General features: G+C 35.5%; 1 protein-coding gene across 13 annotated transcripts in view; it reads left to right on the top strand.

Moving 5' to 3' along the window:
• LOC123551157 (dynein axonemal heavy chain 1-like) overlaps positions 1 to 14,447 on the top strand; it is a 107,572-nt gene that overhangs the window by 78,407 nt on the left and 14,718 nt on the right. For 9 of the 13 annotated variants that reach the window (XM_053540681.1, XM_053540671.1, XM_053540682.1 and 6 more), the window contains 6 exons: positions 2,810 to 2,848; positions 3,499 to 3,678; positions 4,494 to 4,670; positions 8,709 to 8,879; positions 10,076 to 10,206; positions 11,939 to 12,083. In XM_053540681.1, the coding sequence (XP_053396656.1) occupies positions 2,810 to 2,848; positions 3,499 to 3,678; positions 4,494 to 4,670; positions 8,709 to 8,879; positions 10,076 to 10,206; positions 11,939 to 12,083 (843 nt within the window). Of the gene's footprint in view, positions 1 to 1,588; positions 1,613 to 2,809; positions 2,849 to 3,498; positions 3,679 to 4,493; positions 4,671 to 8,708; positions 8,880 to 10,075; positions 10,207 to 11,938; positions 12,084 to 14,447 lie in introns of all 13 variants that reach the window. The other 4 variants (XM_053540683.1, XM_053540679.1, XM_053540677.1 and 1 more) reach the window with 2 other exon arrangements.

Genomic DNA, 14,447 nt, shown 5'->3' with positions numbered 1-14,447 from the left:
AGCACCCAGTGTAACTTGGCGTTTCCTCATTTCGGCCGTAAGTGTTGTTGAATGTTTAAAGTGGCCGACAAGTTTCCTACATTTAGCTACCGTTTTTGAAACACTCTGTAGTTCTAGCGCCGGTTTTATACACAGTTGCAAAGTATGTCCAAAACAACCGAGATCGCTCCACTCATCACATATGCGTCCAGCATAATCCATGTTTCTCGCGTTATCATGTACACATGTTTCAACTTTCCCCACGAGGCCGAATTCAGAAATGCAGTCCTGAAGTTTTCGTGCCAAGTTTGCCCCCGTATGTCTCTCTGGCATGGCACGAGTAAGCAGCACATTGCTCCTCATGCGCCGTTCATTATCGATATGGTGCTCTGTGACCGTAATGTAGCTTTCTGTTGCATTGGATGTCCACGTGTCAGTTGTTATAGCAACAGAAGATACACTCGCGAGAGATGATTTTAGCAAGTCCTTCTCACTATCATATCGTTTAACAATCCGAGAACGAATAGTATTCCTGGATGGCACATTATACACTGGCACTACAGTATTCATCAGACTTAAAAATCCTTCTCCTTCAACGACACTTAGTGGCATATAATCCATAACACCATATTCGCTATCGACTGAGTTATTTTCTCACTTTCAGACGATGACACTTTTTTCGGTGTTGAAACAAACGCTGACAGAGATGTTTGCTTTTTGTATCGCCGTATTTCCACTGTTAATTGATGGATGTTTTCCATTGAGATGATTCCAGAGGTTAGAAGTTCCTCCAGAATAAGCAAGGTAGTCTCACACAGTTGCACTTAGCCGATTTTCGATCATTTGCAGTGTAAAGTACTTCAAACGTGGGAAGTAGTCGGAGGCATATTGCTAGCAATTTGTATCAGTTGTTACGTCTATAATATTAAGAACTGATTTAGGACATTGAAAAGTTTGTTCAAGCTTTTATTTTCACAATATCCAATAAATTAATTCGATACAATTTGAGTAAATTATGAGTAAAAAGGGCGTAACCTTCTATTGACCAGTTATATACAGCGAAACATGTTTCTAGTTGTTAGTCTCTTTCATAAAGCGTGAAACAAACATGTATGATGAAAAGAGCAGTGCCGATATTTATCGACAAATTTTGTTGCAGCGGCGTCATATCAAGAGCATAAAATGCACGTGCACTAATTATTACCTTTGCACTCTCCACGTCTTTTCTTAAAGCTGCAATATTTGCCGACGATTTGTAAACACATTCTTTTTAAATTACGCATAATTTATTAATTGACAATAATTGCATTGTTGACCAAACAGGACTACTTAAGTGACAATTATGTTTCGCACACCTGTCGGGTATGTGTCATTACCATGACGACTGTGTATTACGTTTTGACACGCTATTTACGTGACGAAAAATTACAATGCTATGAACATAAAAATAAATATTTCAGTAATGTGTATGTTACCACCGGATATTCGAATACTTAAATAAGATCCGAATATTCGTACCCGTGACCGAATATCCGGATATCCGGATATCCGTTGACATCCCTAATATGTATATATCTATGAAATACAATTGATTTGTTATTGTTACTAGGGCTTTGGTCGACCTTTAGTGCGGGTAATGTTGAATTGACACTGATTTTTGTCAGCATTCACAGGGGCATGACTTTGTACTTCACAAACATTGAAAAACACACAAAATTATTTGAGTATCTTCATGCATGGTGGTTTTCTTTTATCAACACCAAAAATTTTGCATGCCAACCTGTTTTGAACTTCCCAGTTTGAACTTCCCAGTGTGATTTGAACTTTCTTTTGTGCTTATGCTACGGTCAGGACTCTGCTACGGTTAGGACTCTGCTACGGTCAGGACTCTGCTATAGTCAGGACTCTTGTTACCATCAGCACTCTGCTACAGTGTATCTCATTCTGGCATTCTAAAATTTGTCTAAAGTGCATCACAAAATATTTTATTAAACAGTTTGGTAGAAATTATCTAAAGGTGAATGAATCCCCACCACCGCAAAGAATGATTGTAGAGCAACCTGATAAATTTTTGGTTTTTGCTTTAGTGATTTCCACAAAGGAATTAAGGAACATCGGTTAGGTTAGCTAACAACTCTTACGTATTACTGAAATACTTAAACATCAAACAGAACAGGGAAGCCAATAGGTTAAGGTATCTATCGTAAGATGTTTTGACTTATGCATTTGGTTACAGTCATATATGCAAGTTTTCAGTTATAGCTATTAAAAGGGTACTTTACCTAACCACATACATGCTGAAATCCTGTCATATTAGGAGTGAACACAGAGATAATTTTTATGCCCCTGAAGGGAGGCATATTAGTTTTCAACTGTCCATCCGTTAGTTAGTTAGTTTGTTCGTTCATTCGTCATAACGTTAACTTTTTGCATGAAGGCACTTTACTCGCAAACCACTTCACCCAGGACCTTCAGACTTTACATGCTGATAGTACTTTATGAGTACACCAACCGTACTGACTTTGGGGTCACCAGGTCAAAGGTCAAGGTCACAGGGGCCAACGTTAACTTTTTGCATGAAGGCACTTTACATGCAAACCACTTCACCCAGGACCTTCAAACTTCACATGCTGATAGTACTTATTGAGTACACCACCCCTACTGACTTTGGGGTCACCAGGTCAAAGATCAAGGTGCTGCGGGGGCATTTGTCACCATTAGTGACAGCTCTTGTTATTCTTTAATCATCAGTTGAAATTACTGAATTGAAGAGAGGTTAGGCCAAGTTATGTATAACTTTCTACTTTAAATATACAACTTCTTTTCTAAGAATCAGAAAACAACAGAAACAGAAGGACTTGAATTTGAAGTAGGGATAGTTCATAATCTGTGCATCGGTCAGGAATCGTTCTCATTATCAAGTTCTACTTTATGAAATTTATTCCTACTAGAAAGCCGTCTACAGTATTATTAACTACTGACTGATGCACGAGATGTTCACACTAAATCTTGTATTTCATTTTAAAGTTTCAGCTTCTTTGTTACTTTACTGTTTTCAGTTGTTAGGATTGTGTTTCTTTCATAAATATTTTCTTTTCTAAATTTTACAAATTAAACATTACCTGTGTGAGAAAATGTTATTGAAAGTTGTGATCATGTACTATATATTTTTTAGATGTATAAATTAACATAATTCCCTAAGTATAAGTAATTACTGCGCAAATGGGTAGCATAAAAGTTGCCATGTTTAAGTACAACATCCTTTAATATTGCAGTGTCTATTCCTTGATTTCTCAAGCATTAATAGAATTTAAAATTACTGTCAGTTACACAGATACTTTGTTACTCTAATTTATTGATCATTTTTAGCATAAAGTATAATTCCTACATATTGATATGGTGTCACTATCATTTTGCAGCATTATGAAGTGTGAATTTGACATTGCATAATTGAATACATAAAGAGTTGAGTTGCAGTCTGTGAATTTAATATTTTTGTCTGTATTTTTAACCATCTAGGTCCACGAGTTCAAGCACTTGTTGCTGTCTATTGCCTTCTTCCACGGCTGCGTCCTAGAGAGAAGGAAGTTTGGTGCACTCGGTTTCAACATTCCATATGAGTTTACAGATGGTGATTTCAGAATCTGCGTCAGTCAGCTGAAAATGTTCCTTACAGAATATACTCACATTCCATTCAAGGTAAGATATAAAAAGTGTAAGAAATACATGTATAGTAGAATCTTATAATATTCCTTTTTATTATATACCTATATAAATTCTGTCAAAAATACGACTTGTAGTTTTCAAGTAAATACGAACAGGTAAAAGAAAATCCATATTGTACCTTTTGTATTGTATGTTGCCGGACTCCTTTTATTTGATATGAATGCCCTTTGATATGCCTGACCTGGCAGTTCTATAAATAGTGCACACAAAAAGTACATTCAGTAATATTTTAACATCGATGAACTGTTAAAACATAGAAATGACAAAAAGGGTGAGGTATGTAATAAAAGGCTCATTATAACAGTAGCTAGATCTGGGATTTTGTATTTGGCTCTGTGGATTTTACCAGGTCGGATCACACTCGGCGTTTGCACACCTCGCGTTATTCGACCTTGCAAAATTCACTCGAGCTGAATACAGCATCCCACATCAAGTTACTATTTAAATAACCCTATTTTATTTTAAAAAAACAACAACAGTCAGTACTATCAAAAGTTTTATATTGTAAATATTGCAATTTATATATATTGATTGCTCTGTAGATACAAAATATACTTCAGTAAAAGACAGCTATGTAGATAGATTCCGAGGTCTAGTTATTGTGTATCTTTCTTCTTTAAACTTTTAAGTTATTCACATGTATAAAATGATCGTGAACCATAGATCTGACTGTGACAGTTAACATTAAAACATGTGTTCTGTGGTTATATAGACTTTCCTTGAGACATGAAAGTCAAATTTCTTCGTAGTATTATCCATATTAACGTTTTATGTGGTAAATATTTTAGGTGTTGGTATACACAGCGGGACATATCAACTACGGAGGTCGTGTAACTGATGATTGGGATAGACGTTGTATGATGAGCATTCTGGGAGACTTCTACTGCAAGGACTCTCTTGATGACGAACACAAGTATTCCGAGTCTGGAATATATCGCCAGATATCCACATCCATGGACCATAATGTAATTACGTGATACACTTAAATCTATTAATAGATAACCTAAGTAGCTCACTACTGGCTCTCTGCTCCTGGTATATGGTGGAACCAAAATCATACAATGCTTTGGGATTCAAAGATTGTCCTTAAACAGGCAGCTTCTTTCTGTTAGATTCTTGAAGTATAGCAGTTTTTGACCTATCCCAAATCCATAAATGCATTGACTATTCTGTAACTGTTAAGGTAAAAAAATTGAGAAGATAGACCAATTTCTTTCAAGAAAATGTATTGAAATTAATTGTTCACAGAATCACTTGTTATATAGTTGTATTAATGATAAGCAATGTAAACAGCTTAAGCCATTGACTGTATAAAAAACTCGAGGTACTGACATGTTAAAAAGAGCATCTTTATAAACGCAAAATGGGGTATGATATATTGAGGGGAGAATGATTTTGGTGAAGCCTGTATCAGTGCTATGACCAGTAGTAGCCCTCTATACAGTATCACAGTTATCTTATGGGATCGTGGTGGATCAGTTCACCAATATTGTGTGTGCTTGTTTACCAGTTCCTGTGTTTATTTCCCCAGCTTCCTCTTCTATCTGCAGTGTTCAAATTTATTCCAAAATAAATTTGATTAAGATGCGTTAGGTTTCTCCATGATAGGAAAATTGAACTCAAATAATGTGATGGATATTGATCATAGTAGATTTTTTACTGAGTCATTTTTCTTACATTTTTTTTTTCTTCAAATTTTGAATACATATATACACCTGATAGGTTTAATTAGCTAAAATAGAACTGACAAAATAGTCAAGGTCTTATAATTTGAACACTGTATGTATATTTGTTCAGTAGAGGTATGACTGAACAATAAAAATTTCTTCCATATAACAGACTTTGCCAGCTTTATTAAAGTTTAAAAAGTTAAAAAAGGAATTAATTAATTGACTGACATAAGAACAAGAAGAAAATCTTTGAAAGTGTACCTACACTGTAGTCAAAGGTTGAAATATCTGGCAAAATTTGTTGCTTGCAATGGTTTGTGTTGTATACAGAATGACTGGCTCCTGAAGTTTTACTGAAGTTTCTTTGTGAGTGTTTGATCTCCTGATGAGTCAAGTGTTGTCCATGACAGTCACATAATTATGACAATATGTATTAAGTCATTAGTCCACAGTCATGTGGAGAAGTTGTCAGTTACTTGTGGAGAATAAATGAGCCGCGCCATGAGAAAACTAACATAGTGGGTTTGCGACCAGCATGGATCCAGACCAGCCTGCGCATCCGCACAGTCTGGTCAGGAATCATGCTGGTCGCTTTTAAAGCCTATTGGCATTGGAGAAACTGTTAACGAACAGCATGGATCCTGACCAGACTGCGCGGATGCGCAGGCTGGTCTGGATCCATGCTGGTCGCAAAGCCACTATGTTGGTTTTCTCATGGCGTGGCTCAAATTACTACTAGCCCAAAACCCAGGGAGGTTGTGCAAGTTAACTGAGTATTTCTTACATAGTACTGAAAAAAAAAAGAAACAGAAAACAGCCTTAACTGGAGAGAAAAGCTACGAATGCTACATGCAGTTTTGCTCCATTTTCTTTCACTAACACTTCAGAAGCCAGTGAACATATTTACATTATAGTTGCTATATGCTTTATATTATCTCATAGACTCTATATTTATCCCAGAACGACTTGAGACTTTCACTTTTCCCGATGCTTTGTTAATGATTTGAAAAATCCTGGAAATTTGTTAGTCTTGGTCTCTTTGTTTCTATGCGTGTGTTTTTATTAGACTTTGAGCCAGTAAGGGTAAAATGCTATGGAATATTTTCATTATAGAAAATTAGTAAGCTGCTATGTCAGATAATAATCTTGATTATCAACTGATAAGGTTAGTTCTATAGTAAATATTGAATATAGGGGCCTGGAGGGTTAGTTGTTTTGCTCAGATGCATTTAATGCTTAAAAGGAATCTTTTTATAGATTTTATTTTCTGCATTTAGAAAAATGGCCTCCAGTAGGAGGTGTTTTTTTTTTTTTTTAAATCTGTTTGTGAAAACACCATGTTTAAAAAGAGGCGTTAAGTTGTATGAGAATTCTTTTCTTACAACATTTTTAAGCTTCTCCGCATAATAAGTATTGTACCATTTAAGGTTTCTAGATGTTGTGTTAAAAGTTTGCAGTGTTAATTTAATTTGTCGTGTGAATTAACATTTATTAAAATTCATTCTGTCTTAGACCTCGTACAAATTTCTGTCAGATGCAATAATTTCCTATTTCTAAAATAGTTGGCATTAATTAGTTTTCATTTAATTCACAAGTAGTTGTCTCCCTTGCTTCAGCTAGCTGATGATAGTTTATTTAGGTTCTGTACTAGTATGCTGCGTTTTCTGGTAGAAATTATTCCTCTTTTTCCAGCCTCTTGCATTCTCTAAGCAGCTGACTGTCATCCATAGTACCATAGATGCTTCCTTTCTTGTAGAAATACTGAAAATTTGTCTGGTAAAGAACTCCACTTGCAATTGTTTATATATATGTATATATATTTTAATGTAATGATGTTAGGAATGCTGTTTGGTTAGAGAACACCATATCAATTTGCACACTGATTCAGTAAAAGAAAAAACCAAAAAAAACCAACAAAATACAGAGAACTAGGAATGTGATGGATTGGTTGTCCTAAATACCAAAAGAAATTAAATGAACTCAGAGTTTGTCCTTTCCTTATTTCCAGGTAGTTAGAATACAGGTTGATGACAAAATATGCCTAGCTTTAATTTATTTAAAAAATTGGTATGCTTCATTCCCCCATCGTGTTGAGAGAGTAAACTGAGGGTTGTTCGTGCAAACATTATAAAGTTTCACTGTTCATGAGGTTTTAGTTGTGCAACTAAAACCAGTCTTGCAAAATATGTGAGTAAATGCACATATTTCATATTTGGAAAATTCATCTGATTTCAAACTGTTCAAATGGAAGCCAAATTGAAATATATGATTGTTGTCTGCTAATATAAGCTGTGTTTCATATACAAATGGACATATAATTTGTAGTTTCATCAATATTTGATATACTGTATTCAAACAATACATATCCAGAGTAAAATTTCACTTACGTCAGTGTACAACAGCTGTCCCTGGAATCAATAATGCCATTCATAAAAGAACTGACATCCAGTTTTGTCATGAAAAGTCTGTTGGGCTAGCAATCAAAAACAATTACTATTTATAGATTCATGGGGAAGGTGCAACAGATATCAGGATGTCAGTCAAATTTCTATGATTTCTTTGATCTGTAAGTAAAACAGCTGCACTCCCACGCATTTATTTAAATATCTCAATATAGGTATATCATCTTTTAGCTATTAAGTTTAGCTTTGTAATGTTGACTGTTGGTGTATTGTTTAAAAGGTGTTGTAGGTTCAGCCTAGAGGTCACAATCACACCTTGTCTTGTCTAGGACCTTTGTAACCATATGGGACTTCCATAGTTACACCTCCACAAACGAATTTTGGGAGGTATATAGGAGTGAGCTTGTCCGATGATCTTCCTGTCCGTTGGTTTTCATGGTTTCCGGACAAAAACTCATGAAAGGCTTGACAGATTTAAATAAATTTTGGTACTGTGACAAGGCCATATTGTTGGGGTATTATTCATCACTCCTGTGACAGTTCTAGTTTGAGTCAGCAGTGGAATTAGTTCAAACCATGCCAGGGGCCATGACCACACTTTTAGGTACCTGTAAATTATGCCAAATTGAAATAATGGAAATTGAGCCACTGGTTTAGAGATAGGATTTTGTTCTATTCTGGCTGAAATTTGCTCTGATTTTAGAAGGTCTATTGCTGTCTGAGTTTAAAATGTTGTGCTGTGAGTTAACTCTATTGTTGTGAGGTATACTTTAAATTCTTCATTTCAGGAACTATTTGTCTGTTGTAAAATTTCACTCTTCAATATTGCTGGCTTCTGTAAGCCATACATTCAAAAATTAACCCCAAGTTTTATCATAATATTTTCATGATTTTATTATGCTTTTTATGTAAAAAGACATTTATTCCATAGGGCTACATGCAATATATAAGAAGTTTGCCAATTAATGACACACCAGAAATATTTGGCCTCCATGATAATGCAAACATCACGTTTGCTCAGAATGAGGCTTTTACTCAACTTGAGGCTTTGCTGAAGCTTCAACCCAAGACTGCTAGCGGAGGCGGAAAATCCAGAGAAGAGGTAATGTAACATATTTTGTTATTTATTACAAATCAAGCTTAAATATAGTCTTTTACAAAGAATGCACATACTATTTATTGACCATTTTGGTATTTTCAGTTCAGATCTATTGCCATAATAGCAAGGACCCTTTAATAGTGACTGTGCACTACTTCCAAATGGAAAACATTGACTCTATATGTGGCATGTCTAAAGGTCACAGGGTCTTGAGCATATCAGTACAAGTGATGCACATGCGTTTTAAGAATGCTGCCAAAAGAATGTATCTTCTGATACATACCAAATGAGCCGTGCCATGAGAAAACCAACATAGTGGCTTTGCTACCAGCTTGGATCCAGACCAGCCTGTGCATCCGCGCAGTCTGGTCAGGATCCATGCTGTTCACTTTCAAAGCCTATAGCAATTAGAGAAACTGTTAGCGAACAGAATGGATCCTGACCAGACTGCGCGGATGCGCAGGCTGGTCTGGATCCATGCTAGTCGCAAAGCCACTATGTTGATTTTCCCATGCACGGCTCAAATGTTTTTCATGTTCAGACGAAAACTACAAGATTGCATTTTATTCCTTAATTAGTCCCTACAATTGGTCTGAATATTGCTTTTAATTAGTGTCTTATTTTCTTGTCCATAAGAGGTTCAACTAACCAGAGCCAATCAAGCTTTTCTGCCATAAAATAACCCAGTCAACCTGCCATGTTGAAAATCAAAATTCATTGTGTCTTAGGTTATCTGTCCTCAGCAGTCTTTTTCAAATACGGAAACAATCCAGTTAGCATGTTGAGGTTTAGTATTCCTGCCCATATGGCCTGCCCATGCCCTATATTCATCAACATTATATTTCTGCAACTTTGACTTAAAAAAAGCTAAAATTTCATTTTCCTCCAGCACTGTCAAATGTGCATAGAGTGCAAGGAAATTTGGCATGAATCTTCTTTCTGCAGATTATGATTGTTCAGCAAAATTTTAGCAAATTGAATTTTCTGTAGACGCAAAATTTATGGCAAATTGAATATTTGCCATTGAGTCTTGGATTTATTAATGTTGATTTATACAGGCCCTGGGGTGGCCTCAGAAGACCTCCATCACCACTAAAACAAGACAGTTTCTATAGTTATTACCTTAGTTGTCTACTATATTAGAACAAAAGAAAGGATATTGCTATAATTATATTGCAAGCTCTTTAATGAATGTACAGATTATGGAAGAGACTGCGAAGAGAATTTTGGGCCAGGTACCAAAACCATTTGATCTAGAATTAGTGATGAAGAAATACCCAGTGATGTACGAACAGTCCATGAATACAGTGCTTATACAGGAAGTAATAAGGTAATATATAGACTGTGTTGCCTTTAGTTTTGAGCATAAGAAAAATGCACGGGTGGCATATTGGCTTTTTTGCCATTTCATGGGGCTCCATTCCCCATCTCCAAAATGTTTGGTTCCCCCAATTTTTGACAAAAAATGGACACATATTTGTAATAGAACTCATAAAGTTTTTTTTTTTTAAGTTTTACATTACTGCTATTAAATATTTAAACCATTAGACAATGAGCTTTTAAGTCATTTTCTTTTGAAATGTAACATATTTATGACTACCGGTACACAATTTTTCCTCTATTTTAGTTATGATGTATTTTCCCCTAATGTGCCCTGCCACTATTCCTCCAGTACTGAAATTAAAAAAACTGCCACATAACGTGAATTTTTAGTTTTCCTAGATTTAGTGCTATGTTGGTAAAATATACTTAAAAGATATTTGTACCCGAATGTTTCTGTCAATTTAATACTTACAGATAGTGTGAAAACAGGCTGAGCCGTGCCATGAGAAAACCAACATAGTGGGTTTGCGACCAGCATGGATCCAGACCAGCCTGCACAGTCTGGTCAGGATCCATGCTGTTCGTTTTCAAAGCCTATTGCAATTAGAGAAACAATTAGCAAACAGCATGGATCCTGACCAGACTGCACGGATGCGCAGGCTGGTCTGGATCTATGCTGGTCTCAAAGCCACTATGTTGATTTTCCCATGGCGCGGCTCAGGCTAAATTCAGCTTAATCATTTAGGTCTCTACTTCCACTTTTTGTCTTTCTCATGCATTCAGTTATATTGTTTTATCCTGGTCTCTGTGGAAAATTGATTGAGGTTGTTATCTTTGAATTGCTTGCCTCTCAACGCTGTGGGTTGGATACCACACAAAGGATGTAAAATTCTTTCTTTTGGGGAAGTCAGCTGGCTAACTGATGGTCTGTGGTTCTACCCAGGGGCATGAGAGGCACCTGGGATCTTCATACGCTTTTTAAAACTTCAGAAGCTCCATTTAACTTAAATTATGTCTGTTTGACTTAAAACTCAACAAAACAAACAATTCTTGTAGTTTTGCTTGAGGAAATTCCTAAGAAAAAAAGTTTAGCAGAAAACCTAAGAAATAATACCTTTTATATGATGTATACCTGAGAGCTTTGTTTACTGTCTAGAGAGTTTTTAAAAAAAAAGTGTTCTGCAATAACATCATATTTAAAAAGCATAATAAAAAAGTGTACAAGTATTTCAGTGAATATTTTATGTTCCTCAGTCATAAAGATTATAATACAAACCATTTGATTTGATAAGTTTATTTGCAATATAACCTTTAATCTGTTACTATGATAATGTTAAGTTGGCTGTGATATACGTTGTTTTCAGCTCTCTATTTTTTGTATTGAATGTTATAAAAATGCTTTAAGAACACAAAATAAGAGTTGGTCTGTTTATACAAAAGTTAGAAAAAAGCACTTTCTTTACAGTAATACACTGATTTCTGGAAGTTGCAAAAGGATGGGCAAAAGGCTTGAGCTAACAAGGATGTTGAGTGATTAGAGATTCAAACATAAAAAAAAATACAAACAAATGACCATGGACTACTTAAATTGCTTGACTTTGCCTGATTGCTAGAGCTATCACTGCTCTCACTGTACACTGTATATTGTTATTGTTGATAAAAAGTTAAAAATGAAATGATCCAGCAAGATCTTGATATTTCAGTGAACACTTTAAAGATATTTGTTGTTCATGTTTCAGATACAATCGCCTGCTCTCTACTGTTCACAAGAGCTTGAATGACATTCTGAAGGCACTGAAGGGTTTGGTTGTCATGTCACAGGAACTTGAAGATATGTCTATCTCACTCTTCAACAACATGGTGCCCAACATGTGGGCAAAGAAGGTATGCTCATGACATTGTATAACATTAATTTGATTGATGTCAAGCAAAAAACGACTTTGATGGTCAAAAATGTTGTTGTTTTTTTTTTTCAGTAGAATAACTGATATTTAATCATTTTAGTGAATCATTTTTTCCATTACAAGTATTTTTCATTTGATCATTACCTCTGAAGCTCAAAGTAAGTTTCCCCAACTATAAAGGTTCTTTGCAATAACTGTCTAGGACTGTTCAGCAGAGAGCATACTGCTGCATGGTAGACACAGATACCTTGATATGCATCTATAAACCATACAAAAATATGATTTTGATAATGTAAAACTAAAACATGTGTTTTCTGTGACAAACAAGATTGTATATTGTAAAATTTAAATCTAATTCACAAAAATGATTATATTGTAAAGTGCTCATATTCATAGAGAATTGGTGAGAATAGAGCATCTGCCAATTTTAAACTGCCTGTGGGCAAGGATTTGCCTGGACCAGTGCAACAGATCAGCTGCATATCCTCATTGATCAGGTCTGCATGTTCTATCATCAGAGATTTAGGTAGCAACCTTTTAAAGTTAATGGTACTGTCCAATTGAACCGACAGTTTTAAGTAATTGCAGTAAGGATAAGTAACATGAATAGTTCCTTGAAAATGGATTGTGAAAATTTTATAACAATAGATAGTTACTATGTCATATTTGTTAATTCTGATAATGGTCATAATTACCTGACTCCATTTATAAACCACCAGTCAATAGTTTGTGCTGTTGACTGGTTTCTAGTTCAACACTAAATTTTGCTTGACGAAAGTTAAATCTTGAAGAGAAAAAATGTGAAAATATTTTTCTGATGTCATAAATGAGCCGTGCCATGAGAAAACCAACATAGTGGGTTTGCGACCAGCATGGATCCAGACCAGCCTGCGCATCCGCCGCTGCAGTCATGGTTCAAGGATCTCATTGCTGGCCGCAAAGCAGCCACTATGTTGATTTTCTCATGGCGTAGCTCAAATCAAACACTCATTGAATGACTTGCTGATCAATGTTCAGAACTATTTGCCTGAACTTTGGGCAATAGTTTTGACTATTGACTTTGTGTACTATATGACACTTTTCTCAAAATGAACACTTCAGCATTTTAAATACTACATTTACATGTTCAAGGCTTAATTATCAGTACATCTTGAGCTTTTAGAAGCTTACCTCAGGAAGTTCATGTAATTACACTATTAAGTTGTCCTAATGAACGTATTTTGCATATTTTGCTTGAAGCATAATGATAAATGAGTTGTATAACAGTTTTTTATGGTTTTAAAGTAATAGTTTTACCTGAATAAGTGTTTGAAAACCCTTAATTAATAATGTTCTATATCTCTCGGCAGCATGTATATGTTAATTTAACATTTTTTCGAATTTTTATTACTGTTAAATGGATTGGTAATTCTAATGATAGGCCGTGGATGTAAAGAAGTTATAAGGCCAATCTACTAAAAAAAAAATGAAATCAGCAGTTTACTCTATTACATTATTTTGGTGTGTGTCTTTTTTGGGGGGTTTTGTTTTGATTTGAATACATTTTTTTTTTTGGTACACAGGTGTAACATTAGAAAATACAGGTCAAGTTCGACTTTGGGGTTAATAGGTCAAAGGTCAAGGTCACAGTGATCCTGAACAGTTAAATGGTTTCCGGATGATAACTTGAGAAAGCTTGGGCCTATGATCATATATTTTGGTACACAGGTGTAACATCATGAAATACAGGTCAAGTTCGACTTTTGGGTCTGTAGGTCAAAGGTCAAGTTCACAGTGACTCGGAACAGTTTAATGGTTTCTGGATGATAACTTGAGAATGCTTGGGCCTAGGATAATAAATTTTGGTACACAGGTGTAACATCATGAAACACAGGTCAAGTTAGACTTTGAGGTCCTTGGGTCAAAGGTCAAGGACACAGTGACTTGGAACAGTTAAATGGTTTCCGGATGATAACTTGAAAACGCTTGGGCCTAGGATCATATGTTTTGGTACACAGATGTAACATCATGAAATACAGGTCAAATTTTACTTTGAGGTCAGTAGGTCAAACGTCAAGGTCACGGTGACTTGTAACAGTTAAACGGTTTCCAGATGATAACTTGAGAGTGCTTGGGTCTAGGATCATAAACTTTTGTACACTGGTGTAACATGCTAAAATACAGACTTTGAGGCTAGTAGGTCAAAGGTCAAGGTCATAATAACACGAAACAGTTAAATGGTTTCCGGATGATTACTTGAGAATGCTTGGGCCTAGGATCATGAAAATTGATAGTGAGATTGGTTATGATCAGCAGATGACCCCTAATGATTTTGAGGTCAGTAGGTCATAGGTCAAGGTCACAG

This window comes from Mercenaria mercenaria, chromosome 4, assembly GCF_021730395.1.
Source record: "Mercenaria mercenaria strain notata chromosome 4, MADL_Memer_1, whole genome shotgun sequence".
NCBI classification, from domain to species: Eukaryota; Metazoa; Mollusca; class Bivalvia; order Venerida; family Veneridae; genus Mercenaria; species Mercenaria mercenaria.
This window is presented reverse-complemented; position numbering and strand designations above follow the sequence as displayed.